Source organism: Hippopotamus amphibius, chromosome 3, assembly GCF_030028045.1.
Source record: "Hippopotamus amphibius kiboko isolate mHipAmp2 chromosome 3, mHipAmp2.hap2, whole genome shotgun sequence".
In the NCBI taxonomy this organism is placed as follows: domain Eukaryota; kingdom Metazoa; phylum Chordata; class Mammalia; order Artiodactyla; family Hippopotamidae; genus Hippopotamus; species Hippopotamus amphibius.
The window spans coordinates 63,774,833-63,796,165 of NC_080188.1; the positions used below are offsets into that span (position 1 = coordinate 63,774,833).

The following is a 21,333-nucleotide window of genomic DNA, read 5'->3' on the forward strand; positions in this document are numbered from 1 at the left end:
AAATAATATATACAAGTCAAGAAATAGTACATGCATAATAAATGCTAAAGTTCTCTATTTGTCTTTTGTGATACATAAATAAATCTAATCAATTGGTTAGGTAAGTTTCATATGGCTACCATTTATTTAACACCTACTTGGTGCCAAGCATGCTTTATATATATATTATCTCTACTCCTCATGATAACCTCAAAAAATACTTTATAATTGTTTCTTTTAAGATGAAGAAACTGAAATATGTTGCTGCTATCTGCGTTGCATGGTTCTCACCAAAGCACAGGGACACAGTAAATTGGGGATATAGGGATATTTCTAGGGAAGTGGTTTTTAAGCATTATAGTTGAATGATTACCTGGAGGGGAGTTGTTTGTTAAAAAGGCAGACTCTGGGGCCCATTTGCAAGCATCCTGGGTCTGGAGCCCAGGAAATTGCAATTTTAACAAGCTTCCTGTGCCATTTTGATGCAGCTGGTTCTTTAGAGGACACTTGGATAAATATTAACCTATGCATCATACTTGAATTTGGCTCATTTCCCTTATACTCCAGGCTTTCAACTGTGATAGGAGGAGCGGGAGGATTCAGAAGCAGGCTATCATCTGTAGGCTAACACTAATTTGCATAGGTAAGTAACACCCTCAGCTCTTTATCACCTCAAGATGCTTACCCTCTAGTGATACCTCTATACACTGCTGGCAGTTCTTGATGTCTTTTGTAAACCTGGATTCATTCAGGCTCAAATTAACTGTATTAGCCGCAAACAAATGAGGAGGAGCAGAGATGGGACCCTTACAGTGTAATTATAGCCCTTGCCCTGTGCAACTGTTACACCCTGCAATCACCTAGCAACTTCAATTTTCTTGACTATAAATGTGATATCATTTGTCTTATAAAGTTGTAAGGATTACTACACTGTCTAGTGCATGGTAGGTATTTGTAAATGGCAGCTATTGTATTTATTTATTTATTTATTTATTTATTTATGAGATGTCAAACATGACAACACATATTAAAGCGCTCTGTAAACCAGCTCACACTAGGAAACCCTTCCCTCCAACATAATGTTTTGGAGAATGTGATGAAAACTGTGGACTAGAGCTGTCCAATGAAAATATATTTAAAACGTCTCAGTATGCACATTACAAAACAGGCAAAATTAATTTTAGTTATATGTTTAACCAAAGATTAAAAAATGTATCATTTCAACATGTAATCAATATAAAATTATTAATGACATATTTTACATTATATTTTCCATAATAAGTCTTCAAAATCCATTATGGCTCAATCTGGGCAGTACATTTCCAGTGGTAAACTGAAATGTAGTCCTGCCCAAACAATAAAGTTGTGTTTAACGGAAGCATGTTATCCTACTTCAGTTTTTAAATTTAAACTTACATAAAACAAAAAATTCAGTGCCTCAGTTGCAGGAGACACGTTTCAAATGTTCAAGAACCACACGTGACTAGTGGCTGCCGGCTTGGACAGAGCAGTTTTGGGTCTTCTCTAGAATTTTGTTTTCACTTCTAGGGGACTCACGGACCCCACGAGCCTTGCTTTACGTGTCCCTTGGTTAAGAATCGTCCTTTTAACATTTTGTAAGCCAATTCACAATTTAAAAGAAGCCTACAAGTTACTTTCCGTATGTTCCCTGAACATTATCCAAATTTGCTCACGAATAAATTCCTTGGGCTAAATCAAGCAACTTTATAGAAACTGGAAAGTGGCCTATTGATCTGGACTTAGAAAAATAAGCTGAGGCTATCATGGTTGAACCACTTTTGGCCGCTGCTCTTTATCACGGTCTTCTGGTTTGATAAGAGGATTTAACTTCTAGATATTAAAGTTACTGTTTTTCACTTTCCTGACAAGTAAACTTTAGAGACGTCACTTCTCAGGGCACATAAAGCTCGCTCAGAAAACCAGGCAGTGGCCACTGAACTTGCATAGATAGGGATTTATGCAAAGCCCTCTCCTATTTTTAGCCAAAGCAACCGCTTGCCAATTCCACGTTCCTTTAGAGAGAAATGCATCCACTACAAAACAGAGAGGCGGGGCGGGCCTTTGCCAGGTACTGCTCAAAATCCCCTAAGACTACTCGCACAGAAACTCTGCAGCGCAACTGTTTTTCCGCTGCGGCTTCAGGTCGCCACAGCAAGCCTGCGCTAGGTTCAGCCGCAGCCGTCTCCCAGCGCCGCGCACCGCTGCGCGGCCAGCGGGCGTGTCAGGGAGCGAAGGGGGCGTGCTCGGGGGCGGGGCAGGTGGGGGCGGAGCCAGGAGGCGGAAGTTCCCGCGGGCCGTGGGGACGGCGCACACGGCGCGAGTCACTTGTCAGCGCTGGACTGAGGAGGAGGCGTCGCCGCGCCGGACCCGAGGTGAGCGGCCGCCCGCCGGGGATGTGCATCTCGGATCCCCGGGAGAGAGGAGGGAGAGAAGGGGTCGCGGTGCGCTGGCACGTGGAGGGAAGCCCAGCCAGGGGAGAGGAGGGGGCGCGCCTAGCGCCGGGTGGCTTCTCAGGTGTTTGCGGGACGCTGAACCGCGGAGGTGGGAGAGCGGCGTGGGAAGAGGAGCGCCCGGGAAAGGGCGGCGCTGGAGCCCGGGCGGGCTGGGACGAGCGCGGCGTAGACAGAGCGGGCCACCACCCGGCTGCCGGGCGGCGTCTTGGGCACCTTGGTGTCCGGGGACCCTCGCGTCCTGCGCGAATCTGCTGGGGGTGTGGGGAGGAAGCGGGGCTAGACGGGAGTGGCGTGCTAAGTCATTATTTGCTCTCGCGCTGCTAAGAACCATTTATTCCTCCCCCCGCCCGAGTATTGAAGGATTGTGTAACCTGTTAAGGGAAAGCTTCCGTGCGTCCAGAAATAAAGCTTGTTTCAAAAACAAGTCTGTCGTGAACGCCAGATTTATGCGTGCCTGCGTACTTGTTGTTTTAAAAGACGGTGGTCCAGTTCGTTTGACAATAAGTGGAAAAAGGAAGGGCGTCTGGACAGGACAGGGCTTGGAAAGAAAATTCGTGGCTGCGCTGGGCAGGGCAGGTCTAGGGTGTGATCGCCAGATCCTATCCCAAGTCCGCCTTCCTGACCACGAGGACGTTGGAACCCGCCTGTCTCGGAAACGGGCGGCTCGGGAACCTTATTTGGCAAACAGGGCTAGGCGTGAACCTCTCTGCTGGAAAACTGTCTCGTCGGCTACTTTCATCCAGTGCCTGTGGCTTTGGTTCTTCCACTCTACCTCCACAATCTCTCAATCTGGGGAAAAAGAGAGTCTCAATATACAGCCTTATTTTCAGACCCTTCTCTGAGCAATGCATCACCGATTCTTCTTTCCCTCTTCCCACTCACCGAAGAAACTGGGATAGAAGTGTGGGAAATACCAAGCTTCCTTCCTAAGTACTAGAGCGAAGACATTGTTTGGACTTTCCCTAAATGAAAATCCAGCACTATACAGAAGTTCCAACGTTTTCTACGTGCTTGAAAGCAGAAAGGCAGCTCAGTATTTCCTGCCTGCTTGGTATTTTAGGAAGAGTTTGGGCACTAATATTACCAAACCTGGAGAAGGCCAACAATACTACTGTTGCTTCCGGCTGAGAATATTTTAAGGCACGTGAAGCTAGCAAATGGAGAATTCTGGAAGGGAAATGTCACTGACTGGAAATGAACTGACACTGGTTCTGTAGTGTGGCTGTGACCTTGCCAGTGCTAGAGATTTTAATAACAAATGGGAGAAATCAGGAAGGGAACTCCCAAGTAAAGAGAAGTTGCAGCTATATAGGTTGATATATGAATTAAATACATTTTTTTGTAGGGAACATTGGGATCGGAGGAAATTGAACCTAACTTTCACATTTTCCTGTCAAAAAGTTAAAGATTAAAAAAGGAGGGGTAGGCTGCCTGTGAAATACCTGTTGGCTTTACACACTTTTGATTTATATTGCATGCCATTATCCCAAAGTCTTTCTCTACACGTTCTCTGACACTCTTTTATTATAGTGACAAAGCAATTACATTATGTGTGGCTCCCTGTTATTACTATTCATTTTTCACATATATCAAATACTTGGATTTCTGGTTTGGCCTTTTCTGTCTTTTTAGTGTGTGTTGCATCAGTATTGAAGTAATGCATTATTGCCTAGTAGTTCAGTGAACTACCGTGCCAGGGGAACAGCCCATTTTGTTGCCAGGCAGATGCAGTGCAGATTTTCACTGATTTTTCTTTAAGAACTAGACTTACTTGAAAATTTTGCCTTGTTTTCCCTATATGGGAGGATGGAATCTGCTTGCTTTTAATATACCCAGTGGTTTGCATATGTACATCTGCAATATTAATTTGGTGTGGTGGAATAGAAATTTTGAATGGGTTAAAAAAGTGGAGTAATAATATTTTAAGACAGGTAATAGGTGATAATTTGGTTGAACAGCACAGATTTTCCAAGGAAGTGTGTGTTATACAGCTTTTTTTAAAATATGGTTTTAAAGTTATTAACATCCATTATATTATCAATATTTTTAAAAGCGAGGGAAATAATAAATGTCAATATTATATTTTAGAAAAATCTCAACTCCTCCCAGTTTCTCCCACTCACACATAACCACCATAACAATCACCACCAAACTCCGAGTCATGCTTTTTCTTCTTAATTTTTTTTATTATATAAAAGTACTACCATGAGAGTCATTATGAGCGTGCTTCCAGCAAAATATAGAAAAAAGAAAGCACTGAAGCGCTGGTTCTTCTTAAAGCTCTAATTCTCTTTCATACTTTAAGATTAACCTTACATTCCTACTACATTTAGTCAGTCTTATACACTGTGTGGTAACTGCTCACTCCACTTTGCCTAATGAGGTGTGTATGTAAAACCAAAAGCAGGTTCTGACTGAAGTATCGTCGTGCTAGAGTATTGCCCATCGTTGCCTGTCTGAAGGAAAAGTAAATAATTTCTTTGCATGGAAGATAACATGTCCCCATAAGAGGAGATACAAGTTGCAGCTTATCATTGGAGAGAATAGTTTTGTACATTAAAAGACAGCTTCTCATTTTAAAGAATTTAGTGTTCGAAAAGCATGAATGAGAGTCTACCGATTTGCAGTTTCATATGTTAAAATAACTTGGAATTTAAGTAAGTGAAATTGAAGGACTCCTGCCAACTACAGGCAAAAGAGGACAGAGAATATCATTTTGAGGTAAACCTGAAATAAAGTTTTGTTCTTTTTTCATATAAAATGAAGGTTGTAAAGTACTTTGAACTAAAGTTTGTATGCAAGAAGCTTCAAATTGTATTGTAGCAAGTTGTGAAACTGATCAAATGTCTAGAAATATACTCTGATATGGAATTTTTAGGCTATGGAAATTGGTGTAAGTTTAGAGATTATGTATTAGCTCATAGATTCCTTTTCTCCTTTTCTTAAACTGAAATGAGAACTTAGTATGACTTATTCTGCATATTGCCTCTTCCCCCAAAAACAAAATACTGAAGATAATTTAGCTGGGTTTATATTAAGTACGTTGAAATATGTAATAGGTTTTCAAATAAACTTTTTTGTTAACCATCTAATTTTCTTTCACAGTTTCTTTAATTTTTGTGGATTGGACTTTGAGCCATTAGAACCATGAGCAACTACAGTGTGTCCTTGGTTGGCCCAGCTCCGTGGGGTTTCCGGCTGCAAGGTGGCAAGGATTTCAACATGCCTCTCACAATCTCTAGCGTAAGCAAACTTTACAGATATTATTGCAGATGTTCATTCAATGCAGAGTCCTAGAAACATCATGGCTGAGTTGTTAGGTTCTCTGTATGACCTTCACTCTACTTAATAGAATTGCTTTTGGAATATCATCTCAGCAAATTTATCTATCCCTAGTAAGGGATGGGCTGGGGAGGGAATTTAGCAAGGATAATTGATTTCAATTAAGCTTATTTTTCCCCAGTGTTACTAATAAAATGGAAAGCATTTAACTGGAGGACAGACTTCAAATCTTTGAACTGTCACTAATTTGTGGAGTTCTCTGGACTTTAGTTTCTTCATATGTAATAGAAGGTTGCACTGTGGGATTTCATGGTCCAAAAGCTGTTTATTAGAAACTGTTGGTCAATATTGAATAAAATGACTGTTTTTGGTGTTATTTCCTCAGCCCACTCTCTGGTGAAGGTGGTAGCCTACAGTAAAATGGCCGAAAACTACTTACCTTTGAAGAGCAAATGAAGGGCTTGGATCTCCAACTAGATAGTCAGCTTTTGAATAATTGAGATTTGGCTGTTTACCTCATTATGGATTTAGTTCAGATGTATTCTGTGTATATCTTTTAAGTGTATGTTTTCATGATGGTAATGACACTGATGAGGGGAGTAATTACAGCTTTCATTTATTGAGGTTTGACTGGGTATCAGGCACTGGTTCACTTTCATCTCCAGCAGGTAATTATTGCTATTAATTACTTGTATGACATTTCAGAGGGTTTTTGTATATTCAAATAAATATGACTATTCCCCTTTTACTTACATGGCAGCGTATTATACGCACTGTTTCACACATTGCTTTTTTCTCAGCAATTTACCATGGAGAGCTTTCTCTATTAATATATAGCATTTTTTTTACTTTTTCTTTTTCTTTTTCTTTTTCTTTTTCTTTTTCTTTTTCTTTTTCTTTTCCTTTCTTTTTTTTTTTAAATAACAGATGTGTAGAATTCTTTTGTAGGGAAGTAACATTTGTTTAAGCAATCTCCTATTGAAGGGCATTTATACTGTTTCCAGTATTACTATCACAAGTAATGCTTCAGTGGATATATAGACATAATTATATATGTATAATTTTTGATAGGTTATGCCAATTTGCACTTTTGTGCAATACATGAAAAAACCTATTCCCCCAACAGCGTTAGTGGCAAACTTTGGGATTTTTGCCAAGTTCTTTGCCTGCATCATCTCCATTAATTCTCACACCAACTTGTGAAGTAATGGTTTTATTCTCATTGTATGGAACTGTGCTGTGAGCTCCAAATGGCTGGTGTGGAAGAGCTGGCTTTCAAGCAGTTATACTCTGCTACCTCCCCAATAAGCTTTATCATAAATTCAGGTAGATTGTTTCTCTAGTTAGATATTTACAGAGTTATCTTTTGGTTTAATTTTATATGTACTTATGTATAGATATTTATAAACATCCACATACTCCTCTTTACAGTATGTATATCCAACTTGATTTTGAAAGATTAAAAATAAGTTTGTAACAATTACATATCTCTATTAAAATACTTCAAACCCCAGTTTACTAATGTAGTTTTCCTTGTTTCTTGGCTGTGGGTTTTTAGTTATTTTCATCACCAGATTCCATCTTGATTCCAGTTACTCAGATTTTACAAGGAAACACATGTATGTAATCCAGGCTGCAAGTTTTAAGACTTTGTGTGGTTGGATGAAATTTTAAATGTAAAGCATCTGTGTGAAAATCTCGTGTGATTTATTCCTGTTTGAGGGGGGCAGTGTCTTTTTGCCTCCTTAGCGAAGAGCTGTTGTGAAGAAAGGAACAATATTTGAATATTGTCTGTTTTCACATTCTCTTAACATATTAATTTTGAATATCCTAGTTTAGGATAATAGACTAAAGAAGATTATGGTTTAAATACTTGCATTTTTTGCGGACAAAAAAGTTCAGAAACAAATTAACACCTAATGAAACACACTTTGTTGTTTGATTATAGAAGTGCAGATGGAGTACGTAAATGTTGTGGGACCATACCTTTGAAAAGTTTTCTGTGCTTCAGTTTCCTGGCAGACAATTTGAGCTCCATGTTGTGATGCTGATACAACAGAACACTGTGTACATACATATGTGCCCTCTCCTGGCACAGAAGAAATGCTTTCCTTGTGTAGACAGAGTGCTAATTAAAGGATTTTGAACATACTGATTAAAAGAGACTACGGTACCAAAGCTGCTGAGTTATTTCTGTTCTCTTACAAAAGTCTCTGCCATCTCCTGTGACCTTTTTGGACCTTGTGCAGTGGGGCATGCAGTTCATTCTGGACTGAAGAGGATGGGAGGGGGAGGGGGAGGAGAGGGAATGTTGGCGCAACTGTGCAGCTAGGCTGTTGGCCTTTCATTGTAGTTATTTTTAACCCCTTGTGTAGTTCAGTTTAAACATGCCCGGTGACATTGCCTAGTAAAGATGGGTGCCTCATAACTAATTTATATTGTAGTAGTAAGATTATTAATGTTATACCTCAACTTAATGAGTTCTCTGGTTATATTTATTCTGTTTTAATTATGGAAAATTATTGGGATATATTTCAGTGGTCACCAGATTATTTAATAAATAATATCAAGAAGCAATTAAAACCTGAAAGCATTCCTTAAAACATGTAACTTAGTGATTCTCTTATTTTAATAATGGGTATGGAATTCTTAACAAGGCCTGGCATGGTATTCTCTCAGTTGCTATCTTTTACAATAATATGAAATTAAAAAGAAAAAAATTATTTAGAGACTTGAAACATCAAATTCCTCATAATTGTAGGGAACATAGGAGTTACATACTTTTTTATTTACAGTCTGTTGGAATTGATAAAGAAAAAAAATTACAGGTTTGTGCTTAGCTAGGAACCTGCATCTATATAGAGTTCAGAAGTATACAGTTTTACCTTTGGTTATGTATGATTATGTTGAACTTCAAAAGGTTGTTTATGTTCCCTTATAATCTTGGAACTCTGTGATATCAAATGTGTTTGAGATAAATAAGTCATTGGCTGGGACGTGAACATTTTGTTTTCTTGAGATTTTGTTTTTACCAGCATAGAAATACTTTGAATATGACTTGCTTCTTAAAGCATACAAACTATAAAATTTTCACATTTTGTTCCCCATCCTTTTTGTATGAGTTTTGCATACTTTTTTAATAGGTGGGTTTCTAAGAGAAGATTGGTATAAGATTGGTAATTCTTGCAAACTTTTCAAAAAGATCCTCAAACTACTGTAACTGCCTGATGACATGTCATTTTCCTATCCTTAAAGTGGCGTGTTGGCTACTGGAGTTTGCATGCTGTCTTTTTGTGACCCTGTGTTTATGGAATTGCCTTGAAGCCATGGAATTTGGGGATGGGTTTTATTGTAGCACTGTGGGTTTGTTGGTCTTTGCCAGTATATTATATAAGAAGAAATAGGAGACTTGCTTATTGCACAATTCATGGCCATATTTTGGCAAATTGATGACCCTCACAATGGAATTGCAAGAAAGATAGTGTATTTGTGAATAACATTTTAAGTACAGCATCCTAAAATTGAAATACTCTGTTTGTGTTACTTTCTGATGTATGATATTAGAATTTTTCCCTTAACTGTCGATATTTGGATTTTCTGAAGTTGATCTCCCAATTCTGTATAAACATATCTATGGTGTTTCTTTAGCAGATAAAATGAGGTTAGACTTTTTTTTTTTTAATTTTATTTATTTATTTATTATTTTTTGGGGGGTACACCAAGTTAAAATGAGGTCAGACATTTTAATACCCGAATAATAGAGATTTTGATTTTCAAGAGTTAGGGGAGGATTAGTTGTTACCAGGTCAGACAAGATTTTAGTTGGATTTGAAAAACAGAAGAAATGTACCACTTCTTGGAGTATGGAGCCCTGTTTAGTATTATATAGAACAGAGAAACAGCCATGGAAACACTTTGCAGTGAAATCATTCATTCAGTAGTTAAAAGAATACCTCCTAGAAGAAGAGACAAAGTATTGGGGTGAACAAAGGTTGGCGAGAAAAATAAATACAATACTAGACAATGTCATAAGACCTGGCACAAGACAATATTTGGTGAAATGACAGAGATACAGATAAGTGTTTATCAGTTTCAGTGGGCATAGACCTTTTGTATTTGTTTGGGGGTAGAGGCTTGGTTTCCTACAGGAGAAATTAGTTGAACTGGTCCTTGAAGGATGAAATTTGAACACCTCAAAGTCAGTATTTCTCTATGTTGGTTTTAAGTGCAAAGTGAAGTCGAAGACTTTTCTTGCCATTGCTTGACTCTTTGAGTGAAGCTGTGAATATAGCTGAGTGATTCTCCAGACCGGCCAGCTGCAGAGTTTCCCTCCTAGAGGTGGGTAGAAAGGGACTTTCAAGTCCTCAGGCTGAAATGGGAGAACCATCCTACCTTGAATAAATGGGCCCATTGTTAATGTTAAGCTTTTGAGTATTTTCTTTTACATTCCCTTCCAACTACCCTGTCATTATGCCAAGTTAGAAAGTTAATAATTTAGCTTGTTTAACTACATAATGTATATTTCACATGTATGTTCACCCTTTGCTTTTAAAATGTTAATTACCTTTTGTGGGAGGCTCAGAGACCTGTCTTTTCCTACATGGCAGTTTTCTATCATTTGTGGTCACGAAGGTCAAGAATCTCAAGATAATTCTGATGACGTTTTTCTGGCCTATTATTTGTAAAGAAATGAAAATCTTTATCAGTATGTTTTATTGTAAGTTAGTAGTTTGAGAAAAAAGGCTTTGTTTTCTTGGTTTTTAGTGAATATTGGGCATTTGGGAAAGTTATTTGTTAAAAGCAATTTTACTGGTATGCAGGATTTTTGTATCTGATGGAAGAAGATACAAAAGAGATTGGGTGAAGTAAGAACAGCACTTTAAGCCCAAGTAAAGGAGATTTTCATACAAGCTAGTCACCTACTCATGAGTTAGGTCTAATATTTGCTTACTTAAGCTGAGAATAACCAAAGCCTATAGACTTATTTTCAGTCATTTTTGAGAATTATCAATGCAAAGAGCTTGTCTTTATAGTGGTTGTTGGTTATGCTGCAGTGTAAATATACAGTTAATCTGAATACACAGTCTTTGTCTGAAACATCCTGTTTGCAGTAGTTCTTACCCAGGTTCCCATGTACCGCAAGGCGGGTCATGGCCTTTTCCCCTAGTTACAACTCCATGGAGGAGAAATCTGATATGAGTTACTTAATCTAGAAGCAGACATTGCTCTGGATAAAAAGGGGTTGTTTCTTTGGTGTCTTATAAGAGATAATTATGTTTCAGCTTTAGGAGGTGAGATTCTAGGCCTTTGAATTTTTGAGATGTAGAAATGTTGAGTATATGATATAAAAGTTGACAAAACAAGATCCTTGTGAAACACTAATGTATGTATGGATTTGCAAATAAATGACATAGTAATGGAAATAAGAAGAAAACATTAGTTTAAGAAAGTAATGAGCAGTGACCATGGTGACCTCTAATGTAGGTATTCTGGGTACAGAGCCACTGTATACCCCTGCTGGGAATTCAGATTTGTTTAATTACAGAGTGGGAAAATCACTTTTATAGCATAGATACTTTTCTTTTTAAGGTAATAAAATATTTAGGTATGGACAGAGCAGATGGTATTGAATGAGTGTTTAAAGTCAGGTGTGGAAGAAATTTTTATAATATTAAAATGGAATCTCTCAAATCTTCACTTCCCTGTCTTCTGTCACCTTATTATTATCATTTTTTTTTTTTCTTGTTGCATAAGTGGAGTTATCTATCCTTCTGTAAATAATTCATTTCTTTTACGGCTGAGTTTGTTGTCCATTTTATGTGATAACTACTGGAACAAAGTTCATCAACCTCATAGGCATGTAGTCCACCCAGCAAGGCTAAACAGTTGCAGCAAATGTCCCTGTCCAGCCTAAATGGAGGAGAGTAAAATGAACTGGGAAACTGGATGGGAGGGAATGAAAAAGAACAAGTTAGATGGCAAGAGAAAAGAAAGAGACAATTTTAAAAAGGTCACAATGGGAACAATTATTTACTGGGTCAGTTTTGGTACTCAAGAAATCTTAACCCTTCACCCTTTTCCCCCTTTTAAAGTTTGGTTAATTTATGCTTCTCTTTGGGTAGGACATTCATGTGAGTTGAAAGCCGAATGACTCAATAGAGTTTAGAGGAAAGAGCCTACTGTTGCTCTGTCATTCATTTCCTTTGCTTGGAAGCAACCAGTGTTAGCAGTTTCTTGTGTATATTCTCAGGGGTAATCTATACAGATGTATGAAAATACATATATATCCTCACCACCCCCTTTTCAACACAGTGTCCTTAAAAATATACTTTTTCTTTTGGCATTTTGCTTTTTTCGCTTAGCCCCAAATCAGTAAATATATCTTAATTCTTTTTGTACAGCTGCATTGTATTTAGATTTATCATAATTTATTAACCAGTTCCTATTGATGGACAGTTGGGGTGTTTCTAATCCTTTTCTTTTAGTAACACTGTAGTGTAATTTTTGCATCTGTATGTGGCATACATATGAGCATATCTGTGAGATAGATTCCTAGAAATGGAATTGCTGAGTCAGAGGGTTGTATGCATTTGTAATTTTGATTGATATTGCCAAATATCTCTATAGGGACACTCCTACCCACAATATAAAAATGCCAGTTTCCTCATACCTGTGTTAGCACATGTTTTGACAGACTGATTTTTTCCAATAAGATGGGCCTATTTCCATCTTTCTCCTTTTTCACAGGGCTTAATCACAAGTATTCTACAGAGGCTCCTGTATGTTTTTAAGTGACTTGTTTTTTTTTTTTTTTCCATTTTGCATGAGAATATACAAAAGAAAAATGTGCTGACCTTCTTTAAATGATTTCATTAACTGTGAGGGGGATGTCATTTATTTGAATTTTTTCATTTAGAGCTTTGATTAATAATTATCCTCTATCATTTTTCCTATTTCCTCTCTCTGTTAACATATTACTTCCAATTACATGGTGAAAGATTTTTGTGGAATAGTTTTTGGCATGGTGTACCCTGTCATAGACTTTCTGAAAAATTAAGCATATCACATTCAGTAGGTTTCAGCTTGTTATCTTTGGAGTTTCTCCAGCAGCTTGATATGTTGTGTAGTTTTGAATCCTGCTCTTCTCTAACTCCCCTTGAGGGATGTGACAAAGAGACTGACCATGATGAGGTATTTGGCCTAGTCCTTGGGCATAGGAGCCTCACTGTTTTCATATAAACTGTTAGTAGCCAGTGGAGCATCACAAGTCACAGCGGTTTTCAGTGTTTCATAGCATAGTGAGTCGGGCATTGTGAAGGCATACCAACGTGTGGCACGATATATTTCTTCATTTTACCTCCGTGTGAGCCGCGAGGAGTGTAAGTGTTGGTAACCTTGGTGACAAGAAGAGTCAGGATGCCAGGGATGTTTATTTTATGTGCTTAAAGTTGAGGAAAGGAGGAATTTCCCTTTAGTGTGTTGCTGTACAATTTTAAATATGATGAGAAAGGTTTGGAACTAGATAAGAATTTGCACCATTTATTATTTGAATTGTGTGACTTAAATGTTTTTTCCTAGGATTCAGAAATTGATTTAACAATGACTACTGTTCTTCATGATAATTATCTTGGGTAAATTTTGAGTTACCAAAAGAAGAAGTGTTGTTTTTTTTTTAATGAGATTAACAACCAAATCCCATTTACCGTTGATTCCACCAGGGGCTTAAGTGTTGTGATGTGGTTCCATTGAGAATCCAGTTGCAGTATTAGGTCAGTATTTCTCAAGTGATTTCTGAGATATTAACTTTAAGAGGTGGTAAAATTTAAAAATTTAGTAAGCTTGTGTAATGCTAGCCAGAGGAGATTGTGGATATGTTCTGAAAGTGTTTTCTTCTTGAGGAAAGATACTGGAGGACAGGTATCCTTTAGAAAACAAATGCTTTATTCTTTAACTAGCAACCCTTAGAGATGTTCCAGAGAAAGAAGTTTGTATATAAATACAAGCATTGTTACACATGTAATTTTCATGACTTTGGACATTCTCTTGAAGTAATTCCATGCTACTGACTTCCAAATACTCTACGAATGGTTCTTTTGATCTTTTTATACTAGGTATTTCTGTTTATATGTATCTTTATTCATTCTGGAAGATTCTAGTTGGTTGGTATCTAATTCTTAGAGTGCCACTTTGATAGCTTAGCAGACAAAGGTGTTTCCAGACTTCATCAGTGGCTTGTTCCCTCCTAGGCTGGTACCTCTTCTTCAGACTGGCACCTTGCCCAGGCAGGAATTCTAAAATCCTGCATTTAATATATTAATCTTATTAAGCCCACTTGACAGAACTGAGTTTATAGTCCAAAATGCCTCTTTTGAGCCCTGAAGTCCTTGGTCTCTTTATTCTTCATACACAGTACCTTTATTTCTTATCTCTGAAGCCCTGCCCATCCATCAGGGCACGTTCATATACTAGGTGCTCTTTGAAATGTTTGACTGCTGCAACTCACTTGGGTCTCCTTTCTTTCCTATATTAAATAAGAATAATGAAAATACACTAACATTTACCGAGCCCTTGTTATTGTCTAGGCCCTGCTGTAGGTATTTTGCATGTGTTTGATTATTTAATCCTCATAACAATCCTCTGAGAAAGTATGATTTAAAACCTCGGATTTACAGATAAAGAAACAGAGACAGAGAAGTTAAATAATGTGCTCAAAGTTACACAGCTGGTAATTGGTTAGGCTTCAGATTTGATACCAGACAGATTGAGTAGTAATGCTGTGATGCTTTTAACCAGTTTATTTTATGAGAATAGGTGATGGTTTTCACTACTGACAACCTTGTTTGTATGTGTTTCTTAAGGAGAGAATACACGCTGTAGAATCAAAAAACTTGTAAAATGGGAGTAACTGAGATTATTTTTTAAAAATATGACTAGTTTCTAAACTAATCATTAACATCATAAGTGAGGTTTTAAAAAATGTAGCTTCTAGGCCCAGACTTTGAAGTCAGGATGTTTGGGGATTCTCACATGCTTTATGGATGTTTCTCATGTACCATTGAGTCCCATTTTGTACAGTAATGTTTGGGAACGTTATGTAGCTTTTGTTTTCTTAAAGATATTTTTATTATGAATTTTTTGTTATTTAGATCACTTCAGCAAGAAGATTAAGGCTAAATTACAATGGAACTGTCACTGACTAAGTAATGTGACAGATCTGCTTTTCTCCAACTACTGGTCTTTTCACTTTTTTCAGAGTTCAGTCAACATAGGTCAAATCCTTTTTGTTTTAATAATATATGATATCAGGCTTTTGTTTATGATGCTGAAAGTGTCTTTAGAGCACTTGGAAGTTGGCACATTACTTATACTATTTTAATGCTATAAAGTTTAATAATGAGTGTTAAATTTACCAAAGACTTCTGAAGGAATCTTTGGTAAATGTAATCAGTATTTAACCAAGAATATAGTGAGTATACTTGGTTTTGTTTCATACCTCATTATTAAGCTAAAGTGGTAACATTTAAGTTCAGAGGAAGTGCGTAGAGTCTTTTTAAGGCCATGAGCCAGAAATCAGTTCAGATTTTTGGTCTTCATATTATGTTTCATAGTGGTACTGTTTAAGTGCGTATAAATAGGTCACGTACTTTGTTAAATCATGAAACTCTCTCACCAGGAAAAACACCACTACAGCTCTGGGTCTTATTTATTCAAGAGCACATTGAAATCCCCAGGACGTGTTCAGTAACTGTTGACTGCTGATCACAGTGATGATGAGGACCAATGGGAAGCCATGGCCGTTTCTTCTAGAACTCTTTTGTTAATGAATATGATTGACAGTTACAATTAACTGATGAAACATTTTGGTTTTCTTTGTTTTTAATCCTAGTCAGGGTTTTGTTTCTAGGACATGCCCCAGAGGTTACTTAATATAATAGCCCTCTGCCTCCCTAGGTACAGTCTTCCTGTGTGTCAGCCCAAATTTGTTTTCTCTATATTTGACCCGATGGTTCGACTTCTGTCCTTTAAGGTCATGCACAACAAAGGAGAGCCCTCCCTCACATTACAGCCTTTCCAATAGGTGACCAAGTTGTATTTCCTTTTAAGTCTTGTGGATCTTCTGTTGGAAGCCATTTCTTCAAATGTTTCTTGACAGCTGCCTGTCTTCACACCCCCGAGAATTTGCTTTTAAAAGTAGTTCAGTTTTTAAATGTCTCTTTATGCATGACTCCTAGTACTGAACCTAACACCTCAAATATATTAAGACCAATGCAGAAGTATAGTTACTAAGTAAGGAAACTGATTTTTGTGACCAGACGGTGTAGGGTTTAGAACTGCCCTGGGCAGTGGGCTTGATAGAATTTTCACTTTTTTCTCTGTATAATTTTGTACTGTTTGAAATTTTTATAATATGTGTGTCTTTTGTTTAAAAAGTGAAAGAAAATTAAAACTGGCCTATTCTTTGTAGACATGCAAACTCAGGCTTGTTTGGACATATATGGAGGTTAGGAGAGCCTGAGAGGGGCAGGTGTTTGTGTATGCGTGTGCTGTTTGCATGAAAGATCAAGGGACTTCATGGCAAGGAATTCAAGAAACGCATAATTGAGGTGTATTCAAGCTTAGTCCTTGGAGATTTTATTATTATTATTTATTATCTTTTAGGAGAGATGGGTAAATTCTCGGTAGAGCAGAGTACATCCTCTTGGTAGTCTTCTGGTGCTGCCCTTCTCCTGAATGACTCATGCCAGAGCCCTAAGAGGAGAAGGTGTTAGTTAACATATATTTGTTAGTCTCTTACTGTGTACCAGGCTTGGATAGAGAGGGTGGTTCTCTATTTTCTGAAAAAAAGGTGCATGGAACATGATAGGGAATAAGAAGGAGGTTGGAAGTAAGGAGAAGACATATATATAATGAGACTTGGGAAGAGACCATGGTAGTATGTGCATTGACCATACAGCCTAGTTAGGATGGCAGGGATTAGGTTAGGATCTATAGAATCCATAGAGGAGACAGAAGTAGCAGTGGTAGACAGAATTTGCTAAACCTACACCTGGGCATGGAACCATTTATTTAGTATCATTATCGAGCACCTACTGTGTGCTCAGTACTCGTCTAGGCACTGAAACTACACAAAACAAAGTCATTATTGTTATGAACCTGATAGTCTAGTAAGTGTATATACATATTCACAAGTGCTTAAATAAACAATGTAATTTAATAAGGTGATGTGCTAGGGAATAATTGGGGGAAAGGTGTACAGGTTAAGGGTTTTTCTTTAAGTTGGGCAGTCAAGACAGGCCCTTGAGGAAGCAACATTAGCTTAAGAATAAGAAGCCAGTCATGGGAAGAGGAAGGAGAACATCACCGCACACATAGAGAACAGTAAGTGCAAAGGCCTGGAGACAGGAAAGAGCTTGGTGTGTTCAAGGGGTAGAAGAGGAGGCCAGCGTGGCAGGAGTGCAATGAGCAAGAGAGCAAGTGGAGTGACATGGGGGATGGGAGGGAAGCCTAGTGTCAGAGTGAGAGATGAGGAGGCTTAAGGTAGTGAGGAGATGATATTGGGGGTGATGGTGGGATAACTCGGGGTTTGAGAGGGTTTCTGGTTCCTCTGGATTAGAGCGGAGCTAGGGAGAGTGGGTTACTGTTACTGTGATTTTACCATATCTGCAAGCTGGTGTGTTTTTAAAATGGTTTTGATAGAAATTTCAAGGGAAGAATTGCAAAAAATTTTTAAGCAAAGGAATAACCATATAGTCTTCCAAGGTGGCTACTTGGAAGTAAGATACTCATTTGAATATGTTTGAAAAAATTATTTATAAGTTATAACACATACATTATTGTTTTCTCATTGTTATTTGCACACTGGTTACAGCTTTTCTATTTTGTGTTCTTTTAAGTTTTATTATCATTGTAAGAAGCGACTTGTTTCCCAGATGGCTTCTGTTTTCACTTCCTTGTGATGTTATGACCTTTTCTACTTTAATAAGGAAATGTTGCATACACATTCAGGAGTTGTTTACAAATTATGCCGGTAACACTTTTGTTTGAGTCTGCTTCAAAGATAAAGTGAGTGTTAGGGTGTTTATCCTAGATCAGATGTGTTGAGCTGAAAAAGATGTTAATAGTGTCTGTTTTTAAAAAGAATGTTTTAGCCTGCTGATTGGTTGGTTAATGTGCCCAATGCCAAAAGTTATGTTTTGTGGTCCTTTTATTATTTCAGGTGGAGGGAGTTTATGAGATTTAATGTTTTTCACTTCTGAACCTTTCAGAGAGGTCACTTGAGCAGGATTAACATCTCATAAGAGAAGGCTGACAGTTGACACTTCAGTAAATTCAGATTTTCATGCCTTAAATACATTGTTAATGGATAAAACTGTTGTCAATATCATGTAGCCATAGGTCTGCAATAATAAATCATAATGTCTTAGCAAATGATGTAACTTCGTACTTCATATTTAAGGTCAACTTTTTATAAATTCAGGGAAAGAATGAGTTGCCCTATAAGTTTTGGGGTATATTTGCAAAATAATACATTACAGCCAACTTATGAATATCTGTGTTACATTAAGTATGACAAAAGAATACACTAGTGTAAGAAAAATGTTACTCTAGATATAGTTTTCTTAATGATTTTATCTTAAGATTTAAAGTAATCCAATAGTAATTAATTTCCAGCCTTAAAAAAAATTACAGGCAGTTGTGATTATATCATGATGAATGGTCAAATGTCCATGACTGTGTTTTATTACCAAAGCTAATATAGTAGTATTGCACTTTTTATTGATTTTTTTTTTTTTTTTTTTTTTACTGCAGTCCTTTAGGGTTTATATTTCTCCAAACATACCATTTTAAGATTATATCTTTAGTAGGCAATATTCTACATTCTGTTTAGTATAGTTATTACCAGTCCAAGCTCTGGAGCACAATGTCTGGTGTGAATCCTGGCTCTGTAATTTACCAGCTGTATATATCTGGACCAATTACTTGACCGTGCCCCAGGTCCTTAACTGTCAAATGGGGGAAAAATAATATTGACATCATAGGTTTGTTGAATTGAATAAATTAACACCTGTAAAGTGCCTGGCATGTAGTAAGAACTCAGTAAAGTTTGCCTAATAATAACAAAGGTTGTCTTACAGTAATAACTGTTTACTAGCAATATCTAGTTGAAGCAGTTTTGACACTATTATTGAAATGGTATTTCTAGATCCATCACTTCTTAGATAACATCATCTTCCAAATCAATTCTGGTTTTCTTTTTCATAGGTTTTTATAGAAGATTCTTTAGAAGCATCTTTCTTAGCGCACACGCAGACACACACCCACACACACATATACAGCATATACATGCTGCAGTTTGAATTATTTCATGAAACATCTTTTACAGAAGACACATAGTAAGTGTTTGTTGAATGAATAGCCCATTTCCTTCTTCTGTCTGTCATGATCTGGCATGAACTCTCAAAAAGATCTGAAAGGAGGGTTGGCATTGGTAATAATCTCCAATTAGACGTTCTTCCCTTAGTGATTGCCATTTGCCATGTTTTTTTTTTGTTTTTCTAATTCTTCTAAAGAGGCATGGTAAGCTGTATTGCTGGTGAGAGACAGTTACTTTAGGAAACAGTTTTCTCCTCCAGTGAAGGATAGATTTGATTGTAAGAGAGAATATATAAGTGGAATGTAGACTAGACAAACTTAGCAATGTGTCTGCCACTTGTACCATCTCTTTCCAGGAGTTTTGGTGGATCAACCTTTGTGTATTGGTCTCTGTGATCCTTACTTTGCCCTCTTGCTTCTTTGACTACGGCCAACTGGACCTGGGATGGGTGCCTGACCATCTATAGGCAATGTAGCCACCTGTAGACAAAGTTAGAAGATCTGTATGTGGTTATGCTATTTATAAGCCTTATGCATTTTATGAAATATCAAATTTAACTACTCTGAACTTTAGCCGTTCAAATAAATGTAAATCATTGCTGTTCATTCATTAACTTATTTACTTACTCCACAGATACTTATTGAACCTGGTTATATGCCAGGTACTGTCCTAGGCCCTGGGGATACAGTGGTGTGAATAAAACAAAGTCTGCCTTCCCAAACTTACACTTGAGGGAAGTGAAAAAGAGACAATAAATAAATAAAAATAGTTGGTGATAAATCGTATGGGGCAAAGCAAAGGAGTATAGGGAAAGGGATTGAATGTGGGTTACTGATTTATAGAAGGTGAGCAAGTAAGGCCTCATAGATAAGGTGACATTGAACAGAAACTTGGATGAAGTTGGGGGGAGAGCATTTTGGGCAAAGGGTAAAGACTATGAAATGAACATTTGCTTTGCATGTTTCAAGAACAGCAAGACTCCAGTGGCTGGAGTAGACTAGGGGAGAGTGCTAGAAGATGATTTTTGAGCGTTGAAGGTAGTTATTTCCTAAGATTAGTAGTGTTAAAATCTACAGCAGGTTAGTTGATAGGATAGAGGCATTTTGCCACTAGTTTAAAATAAGACCTTGTCAACAAAGTGATAGGGTTTGTTTGTTTTTGGTTTGTATTTGGAACACAATACTGTGGTATGCAGTAAATATCTTCTCTGAAGTCTGAAAAGTCTGCTGATAGCAGTGTTATTTTATTCAGGATTGATATTAATTTTTAATGCTATTTGAGGTTTAAAAGGTTATAAATATTGGTATTTGTGTCCTTAGTACTGTTCTTTATAGATAGGAAGAGTAACTAATTATAAATGAGAGGTGGTGTCAGATTTAATATATAGTTCAGTGATAGTAACTTTTGTGGAGTGGTGACTGCTTGTTAATTTCATTTCTGTCACCCTTACAAGAATATTTAGTTGGAAAGATAAAGGGAAACAAAAAATTATTTTTGTCTTTTTTCTCCAAGATTTTGGTTTTATCCTTATTTTGGTTTTATCCTTATTGAAGATAGAGAAATTTTGGTATCTGTTGGGTAATCACTAAAAGTAACAGGCAGATTATTAAAGGCATATTAGTATGTAAAATGATTCAGTCTATTTAGGGATTTGTCAAATAATATTTGAAATTGCCTTTTAAGTTTTACTTCCAGAAACATTTCCTGGGAAGCTTTGGTCTCATTATAATGGATGATCATTAAAACATTTCATTTACACCTGACAGGAGTGACCTTTTGAAGTCACCTAGCTTCTCAGGTGGACTGGTAATCATTGTCCAATTGTCTTCACTTCTGTTACAGTCACCAGACTGTGTTTCTGTTGAAATTTAAAATAAGAGTAGCTAAATATTTTCCTGGGGAAGGGCAGTTTTCCCAAAATGTTTTTATTTTATTATCACCATTAGCCTTCATCTTTTTCAAGACTTAAGATTTATAATTGCTAGGACATTATCTGTTATCTTTTGTCAGAGAAGCCACACCCTTTTAATTTGTCTGAAGGAGGGGCAAGAAATGTTATAAACAGAAACTTTCTCATCAAAGGAGATTGGTGTATAAAGGACAGATTTTTTCTAATGGAGAGCTACTTTCTAATTGAATGATAAAGCTCCTAATGTAATCCTGTAATTTGTTTTTCTAGAGTTGGTGACAATTTAAGACTAATTTCTCAGTGATTTTGTGACA

The 21,333-nt window shown here is 37.2% G+C and overlaps 1 protein-coding gene across 9 annotated transcripts in view; it reads left to right on the forward strand.

Moving 5' to 3' along the window:
• The first annotated feature begins 2,276 nt into the window (after positions 1-2,276).
• Positions 2,277-21,333, forward strand: part of PDLIM5 (PDZ and LIM domain 5) — a 191,896-nt gene continuing 172,839 nt past the window's right edge. For all 9 annotated transcript variants that reach the window (XM_057725806.1, XM_057725807.1, XM_057725808.1 and 6 more), the window contains exons 1-2: positions 2,277-2,372; positions 5,559-5,696. In XM_057725806.1, coding sequence (XP_057581789.1) covers positions 5,601-5,696 — 96 coding nt within the window. In that variant the 5' untranslated portion in view covers positions 2,277-2,372; positions 5,559-5,600. The remainder of the gene's footprint in view (positions 2,373-5,558; positions 5,697-21,333) is intronic.